This window comes from Leuresthes tenuis, unplaced genomic scaffold (assembly GCF_036924035.1).
Source record: "Leuresthes tenuis unplaced genomic scaffold, fLeuTen1.0.hap1 SCAF_1, whole genome shotgun sequence".
NCBI classification, from domain to species: Eukaryota; Metazoa; Chordata; class Actinopteri; order Atheriniformes; family Atherinopsidae; genus Leuresthes; species Leuresthes tenuis.
The window spans coordinates 19,799,278-19,820,255 of NW_027325355.1; the positions used below are offsets into that span (position 1 = coordinate 19,799,278).

A 20,978-nucleotide genomic window follows, 5' to 3' on the forward strand; every position below is an offset into this window, starting at 1 on the left:
ATGTATACCGCAAGCTCACATGATATTTTCCTGTGACTTGTTTTGGTTCACAAATGCTGGGTTATTTGTCTACAGGTAAGAGAAGGTTGTCACCAATTATGCTAAATAAATCAGAAAGGCTCTCGGTTTAGATTTGAAATCATTCAGCTTACTCTTTCGGTAGAGTTTACCAAAGAAGCTGTCATTTATTATCTATTGTATTTACAATAGATCCAGTGCAGGAAGGCTAGCTAGTTAGCAGGTTGTTGCTAACTGATGGTAAGGTATAAATCAGCTCTCTTGATTTTAAAACTGCACAAAACTAAGGTTATATCACCATCTCACCATTTCTTTATTATCTATGGGCTTTACAGTGCCCAAATTGTGTAGTTTAGCACACAGAGACAAACGTGAACATGTGAAACATGTGAAACTGTAAGATACTCGAGGACAATATTTGTAAAATGATTAAATACTGTAAGCTTACACAGATTTTCGCAATGAGGTCGGGTCAGTTTGATAATTTAGTGTCTCTTATGGATCATTTTGCTTCTCTTTTTCACAGGTTATGTGTTCAGTTTTGGTCTCCCTTTGTAGCTATTGTGAGTGTCTCGTGATTTTGCATTTTTGTGTCATTTTTTAGCCTCCTAAATGTTGCTTCTTGTACTATTTTGGTTCTTTTGATTGTTTAACTTTATTATCTATTTGATACCACATTTATGTCTGACTTGGTCCTTATGTGCATCTCGTTTTCCCGTAATGTTGGCTGTTTTGCAGCACACTTTGGTTGTTTCGTCTTTCTCTGAAATATACACTGCATCTGTGTGATAAAACCAGTTTGTCCATGGCCACCATAGATACTCATGTAAAGAGAACATAAGAGGTCTGCAATCAATGCATCTATAATGAATTTATTTGCTGTATTACACAGGTTTCTCACCCTCAGCATGGCCATCCCTATAGCCATCTTGGACTGTGATCTTCTTTTACATGGCCGAGCCCACAAGACGCTGGACCGCTTTGACCTTGATTTGGTGTCAGACAACTTTCTCCTCACACATTTTGGCTTCCCCAGAGACTTCATCCTCTATCTGGTGGAATTACTCAGAGAGGTGTGCTTGTGCTTCAGTTGTTCATGGTTCTGTTTAGCCTTTCTTCATGAAAACATCTCTCACCACTTTGTGTTTTTCTGTCATCATTTCTTTGCGTCAGGCTCTAAGCAGACGGACCCAGAGGTCCAGAGCCATCAGTCCTGAAGTTCAGGTCCTGGCTGCTTTGGGCTTCTACACTTCTGGCTCATTTCAAACCTCTATGGGTGATACGATCGGGATTAGCCAGGCGTCAATGTCGAGATGCGTGTCCAATGTGACCAGAGCCTTGGTGGAGAAAGTTCCCCAGTTCATCACCTTCAGCAGGTATGATGCCATGTGACTTCCCAAAAGTGACAGAAAAAGATTTTGCAGTGGTTTATGTTGAAAATAATATTTTCCAAGCAGAGATCTTTCCAGCAGAGAGCAGTCGTTCCAGGAGTTTCAGAGAGTGGCAGGATTTCCAGGAGTTCTCGGGGTTCTGGACTGTGTTCAGGTGGAGTAATTACATGGTATTAACTCTTGTGATGACTAACCATGTGTGTTACTTCATTATTGGTGGCCCGTCTCTCCTTCCAGGTCGCCATCAAAGCTCCAAACAGCGAAGACACATCGTATGTGAATAAGAAGGGATTTCACTCCGTGGCCTGTCAGCTGGTTTGTGATGCCCGAGGGTTGTTGCTCAGCGCAGAGACTCATTGGCCAGGTGGACTCCAAGACACGGTTGTTCTTGAAAGATCCGCCCTCTACAAACAGCTGCAGGACACCGAGGAGGGCTGGTTGCTTGGTAAAATGTGGTATCATCGCGAGCTAGATGTTTGTGGTGTAGAGTTCAGAGGTTAATATTTTCTGTTTCCTAGGGGACGGACGTTACCCTTTAAGGAAGTGGTTGATGGCCCCAGTCGAGTGCCCTGAATCCCCCGCAGAGTTTCGATATAATCTGGCCCACAGTGCTACGCATGAGATAGTGGACAGAACGTTCAGAGCCATCCAGACAAGATTCAGATGTTTAGATGGCACAAAGGGATATCTACAGGTTTGGGGTTTTTTGACGCATGGCATTTTCAAAGGCTCCATAGAGTATATTTAACATATCGCAGCAGCTATTTCCGGTCTCTTTTTACAGCTAAAGTACAAATAGATGACGTTTAAAAGAAAACAACAAGCTAAACAAAGCGTTGCTTCTGTATTACTCAGCTATCCAGCTATCAAATCCCTGCTGAGAAAACCAAATACTTACTGGCACGTATGACAGTAAATTGAACAACAGGCTTAAAGAGCATCGTCATCCGTGTATTAAGGCTACTGTTGTCATCTGCTCTCTCCCCGTGGGCAGTATTCTCCAGAGAGGAGTTCGTCCATCCTGCTGGCCTGCTGTGTACTCCACAACGCCTCCCTGCAGTCTGGATTAGACGCCTGGACTCTGGAGAGGACGGAGCCTCTCGAGCAGCCCAAAACCCTCAAACAGAGACCCGAGGACCGCGACAGCCAGGCAGAGGATCTCAGAAAACAGCTCATACTCAAACACTTCAGCTGAAGGGGATAAAGATAAGATGGAGACTGGCACATTTGCAAATAACGTCTTATAAATAAAAATATAAATACAAATAACAATAAATACCCTGAAAGTAAGAAAATCCACAGACACTGGGTTGCTGATGCAATTTTTTAATATTTTGCTCGTTTCTACTCTACTGACTATACTAAGATAACATAGTTGTATATGAAGGAACATGCAGGTTGCTATACAACAAACCAAGACAACAACATGTCTGAGCACATTTCGAACAACTCGGCTCCTCAGGAAGCGCTTGATTATTCCGTCGGGACATTCAAATCATTTCCAAATATTCATAAAGAGAGGTTGGAATAATCAAGCGCCGTCTGGTGTTTTTTCCAACTATTCAAACTGTGTGCAGCTGCTGTGTCGTCCAAGTTTCTTTACAAGTTGAAAAGTTGCCCCCCCCCACCCCGTTTTTTTTCATGTTTTTAAAAAAAAAACAACTTTTTGTTAATCCCTCCCAAAAAAAAGTCAACGTAACATGTTTTTTTCTCTCTTGCCCCGCGATTCTCCACAGGTTAAAATCTTGGATTAAGCCTCAATACAAAAAAAAAAAAAGAAAAAGGCTCTTATTTACAACAACTGCACAGGAAGTAATTATTTATGTACACTGGTGCATTAAGGATTCTGGCAGAGGGTGGCATGGCGTTTGGGTAACAGGCTGCGGTAGCAAGAACTTTCTGTGTACGGTAACAAAATCAACTGAATACAGACATGAGCAAGAAAAGCAGAAAAACTGTGATGATTGCATTTTGAAGGAATACCATGACAATCTTTTTTGAAGGGGGGACATCGTTGTTTTCCTCATGTTGCCTGAATACTGGCGATGACATCAAGACTCTTAAAGTGTTCGATCTAACTATGTAGTAAACAAAAACTAGTGGTGTTTTTTTTCCTGGAATGTCTCAGTCCCCTGATTGGCTTCATCAATATATACACACTTTTACAAACAAGGAATAAATACAACACACGCTGCTGTCGCACATTTAGTACCATTACGGATGTCATTTCTCCGTTTCTTGGTCACAGGTTGCATTCTGAATTAGTGACAGAGAAAAAAAATCCCCGCATCAAACTTGCCGTTTTTTTTATTTATTTTTTTACGTTTTAAGCGAATTTGGTCATTTCTTTTCATCCAAGTTATAAAAAAAAAAAGCAGAGGCGAGTTTTGTTTTTTGGGAGGTTTAGTTGTACAAATCGCTTAATTTTCGATGCGACAGCAGTGAAACATGATCACTGTATTACAGTTAAGACACAAATAGATCACGTTGAAGCTTTACTTGAGAGTTTAAGCTGCTCCCCGTCGTGTAAAACTTCACATCATCCCAAATGCCAAACATACAAGTTCTTTTTTTTTCTGCATAAAATAAATATGCTCCTTTTTTGATGCTCAGAATATATTAAAAGTAATATTTTGCTTTTTTTTTTTTTAAAAAAAGAAACAAAAAAAATTTAAACAATAAGATAAACTAACTTTAAAACATGTTCATTCTTTATTTTTTTTTGTTGCATAAATTAAATATGCTCTTTTTTTGGATGCTCCAAATATATTACATATACAATTAATATTTTCATAAAAAATAATTTGTCATGTTTCCCAACCTCTATATGGCCCTCAGAAAACAATGCAGACTGAAAAGCATGAATATTAGGTTTTGTTGTAAAAGTCGGACTAAATATGAAGAGCTCTTACCGTTAACCGCTGTGCCCCCAAACGTTAACAGGTGTGTGAATTTACTCGTGAACATTCACTCAACTTCTGTGGACAGAATGAGCGAACGGTGATCTAAATAAATCTTGTTCTTGTCTAAAGTTCGTTACGGTTTATGCGAGTTGTGAGGCCAAGTCAGTCGTACCGGGCTTCAGCGCATGGAAGGCACTTTTAAAATGGCACAGCTTCCTCATATAGAGCGTGTGTTCATTTTAGGGATTTGGATGGTTGTTGCCATTAAATACTTCCACTACTTTATGGCTAAAATAAGATCAAAAGTAGCCCCTATAGTCGTAGGTTGTATGCGATTGGTTAAAAATGAACACGCTGATCTAATGAAGAGCATCCAGAGTGTGTAGGATTTAAAACAAACACTAGAATCCCCACAGTGGAGGTCTGTTAGAGTTCCATATTCCTGTTCATGACTTCTTAAAAAGAAAAGGGCTTTTCAACATTTGTCAAAAAGATTTTTGGATTTGCCTTGGGGAGAAATTGAATTCGACAAACAGAAAACTGCCAGGTTCACTTTGGATTTTTTAGCCCCGTCATGGAACAATAAGACGATATTCTCATTATCCTTCAGGCCAGCTGTCCTAAAAGGTTATTGGCATTAAAAACCTTTATAAAATGCATCAAATCTGTTTGTTACAGTTTCATTAAGGCTTCAGAATTGTACACCCTATCAGCACTGTGTATTTAAACTGAATACAAAGATAATTAGATTTTTAGTGCATAAAAACGGAAATCCCGACGAGAACGTCCATATGAAAATCAAAGAGTATTCAAGTATAACAGAGTCTTTTTAAGCAGAGAAGTGAAGGTTGCAAGATGTGGAGGTTGGGATGACTGCAGTACCTGAAGCCTCGTTCAAAGCTCACTAAATGGGATGATTTACTGACAGAGTGACGTAGACACAGGCAGGTCAGCTGGAAACGGACTTGGAACCAGCTAATTGCGGCAATCTGGAGCATTTTGGGGCTTCTCAGTGGGTTATAGGTGAGAAGTGAGTCAGAAAAACTCTGAGACTCTGCCTGGTTTAGTTTCTCTGAGGAGAGAAGAGAGGCAGCAGGTTAATGTCTGACATGCAGTGCAGAGGTAACGGCATCAGTGGAGCTGGTCGGTACCTTTGGTCTAACTTGGGTCCAGCTGTGTCGTTGCTGGGAGCGTCCGCTGTATGCCGGCGCGTCTGAACGTGAGTGTGGCCTTCTGACGGCGCCAAGCTTTCCTCCACTGGAGCCTGCTCATCGTAAAAAAGCAGGCTGCGGGAACGGACTACAACACACAAACACGCCGCTTTTCAGCTTGTCATATTCACCACTTCTGAGTAAAGTCTTAAGATTTACTGTAGGTCAGAAATACACGTTTTTCCAAATATTTGGAAAAAGTTTTTTCAAAGTGAAGATATGCAGTTTTGTTGTATTGTACAGTAGGTTGTAACAAATATTGTGGCCTCTAGACACCACAAGGCTTTAGACTATAAATAACTTTTTTTCTCCCCAAACAGTTGCAGGGCAGTACGGTCAATTTTAGACGGTTATAGTCAATCAAGCCTCTTCCCTCACAAAAAGGGAGTGGTACTTAACATGAAGGCAGACTAACGTCTGGGTTCAGCAAGGGTTTCCCAGGGGTGAGTGGTTAAAGAAAGTGAATTTATAGGGAAGCAAAATGCAGTGAGAAATTAAAGTCAAAACTTGTGTCCACTGCTGAGATTTCCTTTGACAGAAAGAACAGATGTCTTTCTTCTTTAGGCTTCTTTACTAAATTGTAAAGGATGTTTGCTTGTGGTAATGTATACCATTGTTAGTTTTCTGAGTTTATTATCAGTGTCATAATCCTCACTAAAAGGTGCAACTTCCTCTTCAAAGGCTCTGACAACGTGGTCAGATACAATAGGATGCTGGATACTGAACCTATTTCTATACCTACCCTGACTGGTCGTGTAGAGGTCCGCCGACGGAGGAGAATGAGAGGAAGGGGAGGACTGAGAGGAAGAAGAGGAGGGCAAAGAAGAGGTGTGAGAGAGCAATGAGAGGGGAGAGAGGCACGGAGAGAAGGAGCCCAACACTAGGACGAAACACAGGGCCATCATCTGCAAGGAGAAAGGAGCAAAACACCCACATTAACAAGTTATCTCGACAAAAAAGCTGCTCAGTTTGCTGAGGTTCCTTTGCAAAATGGTGCTGAAACTTGTTTTATTATTCCAAGTGCAGGCGGCTTCAGTTATATGCAGGTGGACCAGAAGCACGCCTTGATTTGGAGAAGCCCTGTGACTCTCCCAACTGTTTTAAATTTGGAGGGACAATAAGAAAAGTAAAGAATATGAATCAAGCCATCAGTCGGCCAGATGTTTCAACTTTATGTTTGCTTTGTTAAACTACTTCATGTAGTCGGACCACAGAAAAATTTACAGGGAAATAAAGGGGAAACACTGAGTGCAAGGTGAGGCTAACTGAAATAAAAATGACTTTCTCTTCATTGTATCTCTGGAAAAGTCACTTTATTTATGTGCATAAAGAGCTTTAGAACAATAATTTTACCATGAGGCACGTCCCTGTTTGAGTTGAGGCCATTTTACATGAACGAGGGATGACTTTCCCTGAAATCAGTGACTGAAGCTTCTGCAGCTGCTGTAAGAGGGACCTGGAGAGACAAAAGGAGAGAAAAGATAAGGAGGAAGAAGAGTGAAGCATATCACAAGCAGAGGAAAGAGTGGATAAAGTTAAAAGTCACGTCGGGGCGTTTAGATATTTGTTTCTCTTTACCAAATGTATGTGTGCTCATAGTGAGCTCTCACATGGCCTCACTCTCCACCCACCTCACCACAAGAAAAAAAGAAAAAAAATCACACGCATAAGATCCATTTCACCTAAATGTCTCCCCAGAGCATGGCTCTCATTATTGGGTTTACTGTATTTCAAAGGGAACTTCAACCACCTGATTTACTGTTTTGTCAGTTGCCCAAAACAAGCAAAAAAAAGAAAAAAGAAAAAGGAAAAATACAGCAGAGCCGGGTTGAGTGCATCAGTAAAACCACTATAAAAGACTACATCAGTGGGATCTGGAGAGCAGGGCTCTGATGGTATGAGCCGTCTGTGACTGTGAGGACAGACTCCAACCACTAAGTGGAGACAGAGAACCAGCTTCTGCCAAACCAGACCTCCGAAAGCCTGCAGAGCATTTAATAAGAAACTAGACCAGACTTTAAGCCAGTGTAGCTCTCAGTCAGACAAATCAAAACAATCAGCTTGTGTGTCGCTACATCGAATGTTTCAAGTCTCCACACTGAAGCCTGTGACATGCTGCAGAATGTGGAGAAGCTGCCAGCTGCAATAAACTCGCACGGGATAATACTGACCAGCATCACTCAAGCAAGTCTTTGAAGTCCAACCACAGTGATTTACAGCTGAAGTTATTGCTGCTTAAAATATCCTGCACGGGCAAAATATCATGCCAATTGCCTGAGAGAGTGAGTAACTGCTCAGCACAAGTATGTAAAATTTTAATTACTGTCTTACTCACTCTTTTTTCATCTTTTATTAACTTACAATCGGTTTACTTATGCTCGAGCTCAGCAAGCAGTTTCCCTCTGCCTCCAGTCTAAACACACCCAAACACACCCTTGTTTTTTTTTTTTTCTATCCTGGATACATAAAGATGAATCTATTAGGAACCTTAGACATGCAAGAATATACATTTTTCACACAAATCTAACTCTTTGTTCAATAAAAGGTGAGACTGTTCTTGGGAGAACTAACCCAGACTTGTCGTGCCGCACAGAAAGAGAAACTGCAGAGAACAGAATGACCACTAATAACTGCATTTGGGACATTTTTAGGAACTGAGTTTAAATTTAGTTAGCCCATTTAAACCCTTTTTTTTTAGATCTGCACACACTTTGGGCTTTAATGCTGTGCGCTGACTCACGTTTCCCCACTTAGTGCCAACTCATTGTTCCTCCGTGCAGTGGTTTAACATATTCGTCAGTGTGTGTAGTGGGAAGGGAGGGGGCTGCCTTCCATGATGAAAGCTGCTGTTAACTCGCCACTTTAATGACAGGCTGAGGCTGCCACAGACAGACAGAGACAGACCCTCTACCACCCCACACCCACCCACCCATCAAACCACCCACTCCAGGATAATAGCAGATTGGTTTCATATTGTTATAATAACAGAGGAGACAGCAGCAGCTCGGTGACTCTTTGCTTAAAGAGCAGATCAATTTTCAGTTTATACGCCTATAAATCTCACTGTGTCACACTCAGCATATAAAGAACACTGTATGCTCTGAAAAGGTTGAGATACACAACGCAAATACCAGCGTGTGTAAAACTGCAGCTTGGTCACAAATGAGCTCATTTCACCAGGAGAAAGCAGAGGTAAAAGAAAGCCAGTTTCAGCATCCCTGCGAGCCTCAGTGAACATCCAAACATCAAAGAAGAAGAATGACGGGCTAGTGTCACTGGCACAAAATGACTGTGTTCATGTGTGCTGGTGTGTGTGTGAGCCTCACCTGTTGGCCGTCTCCAGGTTTTCTACTTTTCTCCACAGGTCACCGTTTTCTGACGTGTAATTCTCCACCCTGATGGACACACAGACACATTCTTGTATCATCTCTGCACGTACGTTCGTTTAAACCTGAAGACTTAAATTGTTCTATGAGTGCAAGGCTAAAGTACAATAAAAGGAGAAAAAAAAGTTCCTGCCAGAGCCACAGAATGCCCCAAAACCCAGAGCATCACCACCTCTCATAAAATTAATGAATGGCAATTTGTTCATTCAAATTTGGACCCCTTAAGCACAGCATGGAGGCGTGGCATTAACGGTGCAGTATTTGGAGTTTCATTTCCTCTAATGATTTTCCTCTCTCTCTCTTTTGTGTAGTGTCAAAGTTAAAAGAAAAAAAGAAACCTGAGCCATGAAGTAGGTTGGTCTCTGGGTCTCCTGGCATATGATGATGCAATGTGTTCTCATTTCCAAGCTTCACCTCCACATCAAATCTCAGTTTAGCTTTCATGATGTCTGAGTAACTGATTTTACAAAAAACTGCAGCATAAAGATTCCCTTTCAGTGACTGTTAGTTGCAATAAGCGTTGGAGTGCGTAACCATGAGCATGTTTTACTGATCACGACATTGTTCCATTGGCTTTCTATTTGCTTTATTTAGTCCTTGCTTTTTGTCTGTTGTCCAGCACTTGGCCAGTGGTCTGTTGTGTTTAAATGTGCTTCACAGACAAACTGACGCGAGTGATATCGAGTGCTCAGAGTTGCAAAACAGCCGGATCTTTTCACAAACTGCCTGATCGAAGTATTTTTAGTCCTGAACCAGAGCTACGAGGTCAGTGAGTTCATATAAAAATGTGTGATTAGGTGACTGTCATTTCTCAAAGAAAGTCTCACCAGTCTGTGAAACTACAAAAACCCAGCTGCTCTGATGCCGACATTAAACAGAATTATCCTCTTAGCATCAGTTTTTTAATGCAGATAAAATGGAGAAAGTTTAAACTATTTTGACATTTAAAATTTCATAGAGATGGACTCAGGTGAATTGAGGACAGGAGTTGACTTTCATCCCTTTTTCTCAGTTTCTCTTTGTCTGTCATCTCCTACTAATCTCATTGATCTCTATTATCATCCTGCCACCTTTCTAATCCCTCACTCTCTCAACCCTAATCCTCCTGATCTCTTCCAATGTTTTGCCTGAATACGACTCATTTCTATACATTGATTTCTGCACGTTGCTCTGTTTTTTTTTCTGGCAAAGGAATCAGTCAATAATCTCATCTTTATATCCAAAAAAAATGACATTAAAGAGGATAATAGAGATGGCTCTTCTCTTACCTCTTTGTTATGTTAATACAGTTAAAAGAAGCTGCACTCTGACATTCCTTTTGCCTTATTCTGATTAGATTAATATGACATTTTGTAACCAGCTGTATAAGCCTTTCTGGGTATGATTTTTGTAACTTGTTGTGAGGAGAAGGATGTAAAAACAAAGCCATGTTTTAATCCATGACAGGAGAGTCAGTGAATCTGGCCCATGTTTGCAGCAGGTTTTTGGAGTCCTGCCATTGCAAAGAATAACCACGATTAGAGGAAAAAGAAGAGGAAAGAAGGGTCTATTAACTTGTTGGAGATGAGTGCTGATGAAATCCTCATCCCGCCAGGTTTCTAAGTACATCAAACATTTGTGACCCCACAAGGACCTGAGTTTGCCTCCAGTCTAATCCCCAGTAGAGCTCTTACGTCTCACTCAGCTCCGCAGCAGTTGGGAAAACCTCTAAATACAAATACTGGCTCCAAAGTGAACAGCTTCTGCCAAGCTCACTTCAGCATTACACAACTCTATCCCTCTGCAGTCAGTTGAATTTTCCTTTTTTTCCCTCATCAACAGCAAGCACAGGGTTGTGCATAAAAAAAAAAGACTGGTTAGAGTCAACTGAGGGAAAACCTCAGTATCTAAAAGGCTGCCTTCTGGACTGAAGTCAAAACTCTTAAATACAGTTCAGAGACGCAGAGGAAGGAGTTATGCATTCATTCCATTGATAAGTTACTCTGACACTGGTTGTGAAAGCAGTTCCAGCAGCTGGGCTGACTTGAGACAGCTTCTGACTCATTTTGGTGTAAAGAGTTCACAAGGTACACAAGAGTTCTGATTTTACATTTTTGGATGGACTCTCTGATTTACAAGTGGCATAATATGAAGGAACAATAAGAAGAACAAAAGGGTAACAAACAGAGCCCATTGCCATTTGAGAAGGAATGGAACAGAAATGGAAAACGTACTTTTTCTCCAGACATTCCACATACTCTTTCTTCTTCCTCCGACTCTCCTGAGCTGAGATCTGGACAAACAGACAAACATCAGCATTTTTTGGACTGCGAGTCACTACGAGCATCAAAAAGAATAAAGGTGCAGAGCTTACCTTATTTTTAATCTTCCGTCGGACTCTCTTCAGTGCTTTCTCTTCACTCTTTGTGAGGGGAAGTTTGTTTGGTACTGGGTAACCCTCTGCCACCAGGGTCCTCTTCTCTTCCTCTGTCAGCATGAGGGGTCCTGAACCCTGCAGCTTCTGCATGGTGAAAAAAAAGCACTTCATCACTGTGGAATAATTCTCACTTTAAGGCGCATCCAAACTGCAAACGAGTAAAAAAAGGTCAAGATTTATATCCTGGAACAAGAACAATATTGTCAACTACGTTGGCTTGGCATGAAATGTGTTTAATTTAATCAGGAAAAAAGGAGCTAAATCATCCATCCATCCATTTTCTATACCCGCTTAAAATTTTCTGACTGTAAGTGAGTAAACCATTCTGTCAGATAAACCGAGAGATGATTTAATGAATCAAAATGGAAGCTTATTCACAACCAACGCTGTGTCTCACACTGCATTTTTTAAAACCATCAACTTTGAGCCAATAGCTAACAAAGCTAAAATGACTTCCAACAGAAATGTGGTCTATAATAACCTATAGATATTAGTGTAGAATTGGCATAATAAAAAAGAGAAAGGAAGCAGAGAGGAAATGACATGCACTTGAACTCACATGTGGTGCAGTGAGGAGAGGTGAAGAGGAAATGGCTGAAGAGGAGGAGGAGGCGGAAGAGGCACGACCTCCTGGCCTCTGTTGTGGTTGGGGGGAAGATGGTGGCAGGTTGAGGTGTGGGGAGGAGGGTGGAAGCGAGCCGTCACTGTCACCGTGGTTACTACTGGGAGGGGTGGGTGGGAGCTGGAGAGCATCGTCTAAAAGGCAGGAAAGTGTTGAAAGAGTGTTTTTGATTAAAAATGTTGAATCGCAGAGTATATTCTTCTTAAATATGAAGAAAGATGGAGGAAATGCTAGAAGTTAGACACACAGATATGCTGCCAGGGAGATGAGTGTTTATTGTGGCCTGCATTTGGGATTTCTGGTAGCAATGTGTTTCAGTGTTAGAATTCCTCCCAAGAAAGTGAGACTTGAGAGTACTATACATCCTGAGAGTAAGAGTCAGAGTTAAGTCCCCATCATATTTGAACTATTTTTATACTTACTTTGATTTTATTTGAACTGGGCTTCAAAACTTTTAGGATTTTAGGTGAAATGGAGCACTGGTTGTTGGGATTTAAAAAAATAAAATAGGTTTCAAAGTATTCTTGAAGGTAATGCCGATATGAGACAAATATTCAAAACTCTCCAGGTACCGATTTGCTTAATGGGGCTGTGATACCGCTGACAGATGTGGAGGTGTGCAAGCATCTGTCTGTGGTGTGGTGCGTACCACTGGGCAGGCTGAGGTACTGTCCGATCTCTCGGGGTTCATCCTTTATAGCCACCGGCTTCATGTCATCTTGACTGTGCTCCTACATGAACAACAATCCCACAAACCGAACAGTTAACGGTGAACATTAACGACATCAGCTTTGGTAGACACAGGCTGGATGGTTACTTACCGTGTGTTTCCACGGTGATCCTCTGTGTGGAGGCGCAGGGCTTAATATGAGTGGAGGGCCTTCCAGAGGCTGAGGATCTAACCTTTGACCCACATCAGGCTCCTCCTGTTTTACCAAGATGGCAGACAGGTCCTGACTGAAATTCCACTCAAACTCTGAAAAAAGACAGAACGCAAGAAATTAACACATTTTTTAAAGCTGTTTTGTGAGGCTGTCATTTAATCTGAATTACCAGTGAGTATTGCTTTAAAAGTCAAGCTACTGCAGCTAATTCAGTCCACCTTTTTGAGTAAACTGATGGCTTGATGTCTTTACTTCTTCCACCTATGTCCAAAATCTAACAAAAACAGTTCAAACTCGAGCTGTTTCAGCTGTGCTGCACACCAACATTATTTCTACAAAAAAAGCACCTTATTACCGTAAAAATGAATCCTAAATTTGAGCCAAAAAAAAGCTTCCTCTCCTACCCAAAAAGTTAAACGAACTTCCAACTCTCTAAAGGACCTCACTAAACCTCACCACATTTCTCTACAGGGAGGCTTTGCTGTAGGTCTGCCAATGAGAAATAACCGGTAACTTATAAATCCCACTTTGAAAGAGCTTCCCCAGAATATTTGAGCACTTCCTGACAAGGCTGGTTATTACAGGCTGCTGGACAACGTCGCTCTGGCAACTGTGGTGCATAATTTGTCTCGACTGAGTGTGTATAGACCCTGAAATAAAAGATGGGCTGAACCAGAAGCTTGTCTTCATTATCCTTCCTGAGAAAAGACACAGTTACCATCTCTAAACACTAAAGTATGCAGACAGTAGTTTAAATGAGGACCACCAAAACACAATATGGATATATTGCTAGGAGTGGCTCACAGGTACTTTATTGTTTAGTCTACTGTGAACTGCAGGAGGTATTTTTAGGCACCTAAATGTCACTGCAGGGCAACAGGAAAACTAGCAGGAACTCCAGAGACATCAACCCTCTCAAAATGACATCTTAGAAGCCAAAGCTGACAAGCAAAGATGCTAATTGTGGCTAACTCCCACACTTCACGGTTGCCCACGTGAGAATATCTTGCAAACATGCCTCTGACAAGAAAAGACATCATTCTGCTATTGCAAGAGGGACTGAGGGAAATGCATTTGGTGAGAGTAAGCACCATTTATCCTGGAGCCTTTCTTATGGAAAAAAAGATAACCAGGTTAACTGTGTAACAGCACAAAATGAACATTTTTCAGTCCATGCTCAACATTCGGTTGGGTCTACAGTTTCCTGGGCACATAGTCCTCAAATTCAATTTGCCTTTGAGAGTCCAAATACTACAATCAAAAGCACAAGACGATCAAAGGTTATAGGAGTAGGAGGTCTTTTTTCTTATAGTTCAGCTCTGATCTTCCCATTACGTTTCTCATTAGGGGGCTTTCAAGGACTGTGTTACTAGTTTCAAAGCTACGTTTATTTAAAAGACTTCCTCAACCTACGAGGAAGGGTGCATAATGTCCACTTTATTTCCAGGTGAATTTAGTCAAAACTAAGAGGGCTTTGGTTAGATTTGAGATTTTTGAAGCTTGAGCTGCATGATGGAGATTGTACGATCTCGGGCTTTTAGTGCTAACAGCAGTGGACAAATCAATGACTCTACCAGAGACGGTGGTTAACTGCATCTGCTTTGAATTGAGGCCCTTTTAAAAAGGTGAGCTGCTCCAAAGGAACCTCATTAGGAAAAAGCTGTACATAAAAACCTTTTTACCTTTACTTTTAAAAGTGAAACTGTGACATAACTTTCAAAGAGTTAAAAAGCAAGTAAAAGGTAACTCCAGGTAGAAAGGGAGGAGTGAGTGTGTTTCATTAAGTCAGCATTTAAGACACGAACAGACACTTTGATGTTTGTACAACACACAACCAAGAGGTTCCCAAGGTGCACTGAAAGAAAGCAGTTGCTGTGTGTGTGTGTGTGTGTGTGTTTGGAGAGAGAGCGTCATGTTAATCACCTCCTGGTTTCCTAGCAACATTGTGCTGGTAAAACGCTCTCAAGTTTACAAGCTGTGTGTATGAGCGTGTGTGTTGGATGAAAACATAGGGGGGTGGAGGTGTGTGCCAGTCAGAGAGCGAGCAGATTGCCTCGTTACTCTGTCCATCACTAAAGCAAGGGATTAGCGCAGCGAGACTCCATCTTAAAAATGAGTCCCTGTGGCTTCTTTCTGCTGCCTAAGGAAGACCTGAACTCAATAGCAGCAAACTCCACATTACAATGTGCAAAGTCAGTATTAGAGACAAACAGTGTCATTGAGCCTGCCAAAATATAATCTGATTTATAAGATGAGCACTGGAGCCAACTGAGCTGTTTTTTTATTATCAGCTGCACTAATTCCACATCTGCTTTTGTTCATTTGGGCCCAATAGTTAAAGCACAGCCGACAGAAATGTGACAGGTCATGTGCTGTTCAAATCAAAAAAGATAAGTCAACCTTATGACAACCTCTCCAGGAGCTCGCTGGATTAGGAGTGAAGTGAAATGAGTGCAATGCCTGATAATTGCCAAAATCAGCCCAAATCAATAGAAAGCTGGATCCTTCACACCAATCAGACACAACATCAAAACCACCTGCCTAACATTGTATTGCTCCCTCTCCTACTGCCAGAGCTAATGTGACCCATCAGGGCATTTTCTCGAGAAACCAACATGTTGAAAGCGCTTCGAGGTGCACAACTGGTTGGACCTTTTTTTGCTGATGCTCATCTGGAACACGATCTAAGGATTATGGAGACCAACTCAACAACAAACTCTTTCTCATGTTGCTCAAACCATCCCTGAGCATTTTTTCGCCGTGTAGCCCGGCACACTGTGCTCCAGCAAGAGGCTTTCAGAGAGTCCTGTTGCCATGAGTGTGATCCGAAACAGTGTTTAGGTAAGTGGTAACATCCACATGGATGCAAGGACCCAAGGTTTTCGACACAGTCACAACCAAAGCATTTCCTCCTAGAGATGGCTTGTACTTCAAGGCTGCAACTAACAGTTACTACATCGCATTGTTTTCTCTTCGAACGATTATTTTCTAGATCGATCAGTCGATTCATTAAAATCCATGAAAATTGTGGAAATTTTAACGTTAGACTTTCAATGAGCTGTGGCTTTAAAATGTTTCATTGCTTCAGCTCTACTGAAAATGAGGATGACTTCTGCAAAATGACTGAAACTGTCAAAAAAGTCACATGATGCATTTGCTCAAGGGACATTTATCCCAGATATGCTATGGCATGGAAACCAGCATGAAAACAAAAAGGAAATAAAAAGAAAATACAACAGAAAGAAAAAGAGCTTTTCACTTTACCACCAAATATTCTCACTGCAGCAAAGATGAGGGAAAAGGTGTATAACAACTACCACTTCAATAACTTTAAACGGCTCATTTGTAGAAGTAATCTCTCCACACCCCGAGCCCCGACTGCTGCTCGATGCCACCTTCATTACAGCTACTTCTATCTATCATTGTCATTTGTCACTAATGTCAGTGATTATTAGCTTCAACTCTTTCACATTAGAGGCAAAACAGAAATTTAGTGTTGGCATAGATCCACCTTTTACCTGTTCTCCTACATCCTCAATATCACAGCATGCCTCAGAAGAAGCCTGTCCTAATGAGGCCAGCACTGCTGCTAGCCTGAGCCTCGTTAAGCCCCCTGCCCTTATTAAGCCAGGGTCTGATTGGAAAGCCCTCTACCAGCACTTTTAATGAACACCAGAAGCTTTTCGCTGTCATGTGTGGCTTCTCTATGTGCTATTTAGGAGAAATTTAAACAGACAGATTCTCCATAGTTCCGTTCAGTCTTAGGTCAGTGTACGAGAAACTGATGGAAAGTGGTAACATTAAAGCCCGATCCACCCTCTCCTCAGTTTATGGCAGTTTTTTTTTTACATGTTGTTAATAGCAAGAAGAAGAAAAAAAAAAAACATCTTTCTTGTGAAGGTAAAATGGTGTAAGCGCAGCTAGGAAAACCTATGTTAATGAGAAAAGCTGCAGGCAGTCATCACAGGGGGCTAATGGAGGGGAGGCGGCGTCTGTGTTTGATCTCAGCTGGGCAGCAGTAGTATTAAAACATTAGATGGATCAGCGCAATAGGAGCTCCTGTAAAACGCACAGCTTCTCTTTGACTGAATAAGAGCAAACGCAAACGAAGACCACAGGCTGAGAGAGAAAAGAAAATGTGCGACAGTATCAATAACACAAACATGTCACCGTGCTTAAAATGTAGACCAACGTTACGCCTCCATTAAGTCTTTGTTAGCCCTCTGACTAGGAATGCATTTCACACCATCTTTATACTTTTCCTCATCAAAATTAAGAATAAGTCCAGCAGTAAAAACGAGGGATCTGAAACCAGGCTCCAGGAAACTAAGAACTCAAGGAATGGTGAAGAAAAGGAAAATAAAAGGGGCCCAAAAGGCATATTGTTGTTGTACTATTGCTGCCTTTTATACATCTAATACCTTTACCATTTCAGTCTATATTGTGCTCATATGGTGCCCTTTCCTAAGTAAACCTGTGTTTTGTCAAATTATTATAAACTGACATACGTGGTAGTTTTGGTTTGTAAAACTCACCAAATCCAATTCGGTTTGTGTGATTTCATAGAAAATTCCTTAAGACACATAAAAGGGCCACCAAAGCAAGTGCATTTGGCCTTAACTGGGCACACACCTGATGTTTGGTTTTAGTGAGATACACTTTAATCTAAAGCTGTTGTTAGCACTCACCGTTTGTGTTAAATGAGCAACACTTTCCCCTTTGTGAAAAAGGGGGGAAAAAAAGGCTGGAGCCACAGAGCTCAGGTGGTAGAGAAGTCACGCTTCCATATGAAGCCTGTTTCCTCAGTCTATCGTGGAGTCCCAAGTATCTTTCGGCAAGTTACTGAACACCACGTTGCCCTCAAGTGGTTTTCTCACTTGTATAAAAAGCATCTGATGTAATATATGACCAGAGCATCAACCTGAATTCTAATTGAACAGGACCTCGATGTCAGTATTCTGGTCCGACTCTACACAGTGACATTCCACAAATCCCTTCATTTAGAGCCCACTGGGTGTCTCAAAGGTCAAGAACCTCTAACATCTGTAGGAGTCTAATTAACCTGACTCATCATGACAAACAAGCAGCAGCTCCTGCTGTCATGGTGCTGGGCCTGTGAAGAGGCAGCGTGCACAAGGACCCTTGAGTTTGCACAACGTTCAAAACACCTGCATTTATACTTTAAGGAAAAATATCTTAAATTTCAACATTTAGGAAGTGCTTTTATGCTGATGTGATGCATGTTTAACACTGAATGAGCCCTAACACACAGATATGGAACTCGCCCCAAAAACACCTTTATTACAGTGGCTCTATGACTGCAAAACTAATACTTTTGATGGCAGGTATAGAATAACACTTTGTTCATTCTCTCAAATGGAAGGTCTTCTTCAGCTCTGACTCATTTCCTTTACTGAATGGATCAGTTGACCCATCTGTGCATAGAAACAGCTGCAACTGGTAAAAGCAAAAGTCAGTATCTGAGATTATGCTCCAGTTTATCTGTCCAATACAAACAAGCTACAAAAGATCCGAGTTACGATGTGATGTGTTTTGTGTGGACATGCAGCAGGCAATAAATAAAGTTGATGTCCGACATCAGTGTGGAGACCTTTATACCAAAACAAACTGTATATTAAGTTAGAATAACTTTAAAGTGATTTATTCAGTCTGAAATCACTTCACTTTATTATCTTAAATATGATCTAAATAAATATTCAACATTGTATTGAAGATGTCCACACAATTAAAACAGACAGTCAGACCAATGGGAGCCACACTTGTGGTGTTTTGCCAAAGCAGGTAATTGATATTTATACCAATAAATTGGATTTAGTTGTATTAAGGAAGACAGAGAAGCACAGAGTGAGAAACCAGGAGTCAAAGACGGAGAGATAACCTGACAGAGGAGAGAAGGAGAAAGAGTTTCCGCTGGCTCCGGCTAAAGCTGCAGACTTAAAACCATATGCTTGTCATAGCGTTGTGTGGGTCTGTGTGTGTTTATGTGTGAGTGTGTGTGTTAGGTGGGCAGGGCTTAGCTGGAGGAGAACTGCTCAGACTGGGATCCTGCTGCTCAGACAGCAGGATCCCCGGGACAAACGGAGAAACAGACAGACAGACAGAAGGTAGAGACACAGACAGAAAGGATGACAGGAGGAGAGGATGAAGAAGATGAGTCAGAAAGACAGGCTAAGATAAACTAAACAGGAGTTGCAATATAGCATGCTTTCTGGACTTCCTCACTGAAGGCGCTACTTTCTGTTCATATAATTTACCAGATAACGCTAATCGTTCCACATATCATATCAGACAGCCAATCCAGTCGAGTTATACTGGACAGAAAACTGAACCAACCAGATAACCAGGGGACGGCTAGCAGCAGAGTCTCGCTTTGCTCGGCACACTTCTCAAAGACGCACAAACTAAGAAATTCTGAAAATAGCAAAGTTAGTGACCCACCAGACTCTTGGTCCATTTTGATTGACAGGGCTGGGCTCTGGGGGGCGGAGTCTTCACTCAAAGAGTAGCTGTGCTCTGCTTGAATATCTGTGAGATTAAAAAGCCCTTCTCAGAAGGATGGAAAATGTAACATTTCTGGCTTCACCTGTCTCCAGTAATGAGGACTGAGTTCAGGCAGAGCTCTGACATTGTGCTTGTATTGGCTCATTGGAATCATATTCATGCAGGTGCACAGCACATATAAGCTAATTCTTTCACCGATTGAGCTCCTTCAGCCAAGACTCCCACAGTCACTGTCATGGTATATGCTAAGTCTTTTCCCTTGATATTCATAAATGCGTCCATATGGCTTGTGTGTAGACGACTCGTTTTAGATGCATGCATCACAGAGCTTTTCACCGAATAAGAAGATGCACATTAAAATTCTGCCTTTGCCTATTTGACCTCGTCTGCTGTGGCCTTCATTCTGATTCATGCCGTGAAATTGTTCCAGCGATATTAGCATGGCCAACCTTAGTGAGAGAGCTTTTGAGACTTTTACGTGATAGTGACTCATGAGAGAAACGAAACATACAGTTCAGATTTTATCCCCTTCTCCAATCGTTTTGCTGTCTTTGTGATCATGGCAACACCTGACAGGGACACTGATTTGAAGCGATGAGCCTGGCCCGTACTGCAGCGACATGACGTCAGCTTCAACAGACTGAGTAGCCTGTGGTACACTAACTCTCAGCAGATATACCAGAATCCAGTAAAAAGTGAGTCTAATGCATTTCCCGCTGGTTGAAAGTAGCTGCCTCTTATGTGATGATACTTGACCTCTCTGGTGTGGAAGGAGCCAGAGTTGATGTAAGTGGGAAGTAACATTTTGATACAGATGGTCACAAGGCTTTCACATCAAAACGAGCCCTGAGATTGTGGTCTTTTGGAACCAAATGTCGAGTACGGAATGAAGACGCTGACTGCTGCCCTGCCAATAATCATCTGACAAAACAAATATGCGATTGAAACAGATACTGAGATGTGGCGGCAACAACGCTTCAAGTTTCGGAGCTGTGATCAAACCTTTGGTGCATTTACCTTGCATTAGATTGTTACTTGTCATAAAAAAAAAAGTTTTTGTTGCTTGGGAAAGTTCTTTAACTCTAATACCGTGTGGAGCTGTGGAGGGTGCGGCATGCATGTTGTCGTGGTGATTCGGTGGAACCCACCTGGGCTGCTGTCCATGTCCATGTGTAGGAGTGAAGACCTGTCTGGCAGTAGGGGTCGCTCTAATATGTGATCGTCAAAGAAACTGTTGAATAATTCGCTGCTGAAGTCATCCATCTGGTCGCCTGAAAAAGGCTGGAACGCATGAATAAAAACATGAAAGCGGAAATAGTTATTTAGGTTTTTCACTTTACAAAAGCAGTGATTTATCAGGATAAAATTCCAATACAGTTTGGAAACATAGGGACACGACTTTTGTTAATGAGCTTCTTGCCTAAATATTCAAGCTAATATAAAAAGCTGAATGTAAATTTAAATTGCAGATTATACCTTTGTGGGATCTACATCCAGTAACCTCCCTTTTCAGGGGCCTAGATGTTTATGGACAGGTGTGAACTATTCCTCTGTCATTTCTTCATCAGTTAAGGAAGCAAAAGGTCTGGTGTTAATTCCAAGCATGGCATTTGTATTGAGAACAC

General features: G+C 41.5%; 2 protein-coding genes across 5 annotated transcripts in view; one reads left to right on the plus strand and one right to left on the minus strand.

Annotated features, from left to right (window-relative positions):
* The first annotated feature begins 5 nt into the window (after window positions 1-5).
* harbi1 (harbinger transposase derived 1) lies at window positions 6-3,529 on the plus strand. Of its 3 annotated transcripts, none has more exons than XM_072396195.1 (7): window positions 6-75; window positions 926-1,091; window positions 1,192-1,394; window positions 1,473-1,563; window positions 1,647-1,854; window positions 1,928-2,103; window positions 2,404-3,529. In XM_072396195.1, the coding sequence occupies exons 1-7, from the start codon at window positions 20-22 to the stop codon at window positions 2,602-2,604; spliced, it is 1,101 nt and encodes a 366-aa protein (XP_072252296.1). In that variant the 5' UTR covers window positions 6-19; the 3' UTR covers window positions 2,605-3,529. The 3 variants fall into 3 exon arrangements, with proteins under 3 accessions (XP_072252296.1, XP_072252138.1, XP_072252218.1); XM_072396037.1 differs by having other exon boundaries at window positions 15-75; window positions 911-1,091; XM_072396117.1 differs by having other exon boundaries at window positions 15-75; window positions 911-1,091; window positions 1,476-1,563.
* Window positions 3,530-4,065: 536 nt separating this feature from the next.
* creb3l1 (cAMP responsive element binding protein 3-like 1) overlaps window positions 4,066-20,978 on the minus strand; it is a 28,315-nt gene continuing 11,402 nt past the window's right edge. Inside the window, exons 2-13 of one of the 2 annotated variants that reach the window (XM_072395843.1) lie at window positions 20,502-20,634; window positions 19,291-19,377; window positions 12,769-12,923; window positions 12,597-12,678; window positions 11,885-12,081; window positions 11,263-11,409; window positions 11,123-11,181; window positions 8,850-8,918; window positions 6,877-6,979; window positions 6,266-6,428; window positions 5,464-5,611; window positions 4,066-5,384 (exon numbers count right to left, since the gene is read on the minus strand). In XM_072395843.1, the coding sequence (XP_072251944.1) occupies window positions 5,348-5,384; window positions 5,464-5,611; window positions 6,266-6,428; window positions 6,877-6,979; window positions 8,850-8,918; window positions 11,123-11,181; window positions 11,263-11,409; window positions 11,885-12,081; window positions 12,597-12,678; window positions 12,769-12,923; window positions 19,291-19,377; window positions 20,502-20,634 (1,380 nt within the window). In that variant the 3' untranslated portion in view covers window positions 4,066-5,347. The remainder of the gene's footprint in view (window positions 5,385-5,463; window positions 5,612-6,265; window positions 6,429-6,876; window positions 6,980-8,849; window positions 8,919-11,122; window positions 11,182-11,262; window positions 11,410-11,884; window positions 12,082-12,596; window positions 12,679-12,768; window positions 12,924-19,290; window positions 19,378-20,501; window positions 20,635-20,978) is intronic. The other variant, XM_072395918.1, reaches the window with a different exon arrangement.

Excerpts from the sequence above, each read along its gene's own strand:
- harbi1 (XM_072396037.1), top strand. The coding sequence starts at position 20 with ATGATATTTTCCTGTGACTTGTTTTGGTTCACAAATGCTGGGTTATTT. Across the intron at positions 1,092-1,191 it reads TGGTGGAATTACTCAGAGAG|GCTCTAAGCAGACGGACCCA; the intron begins GTGTGCTTGTGC and ends TCTTTGCGTCAG. Across the intron at positions 1,395-1,472 it reads CAGTTCATCACCTTCAGCAG|CAGAGATCTTTCCAGCAGAG; the intron begins GTATGATGCCAT and ends ATATTTTCCAAG.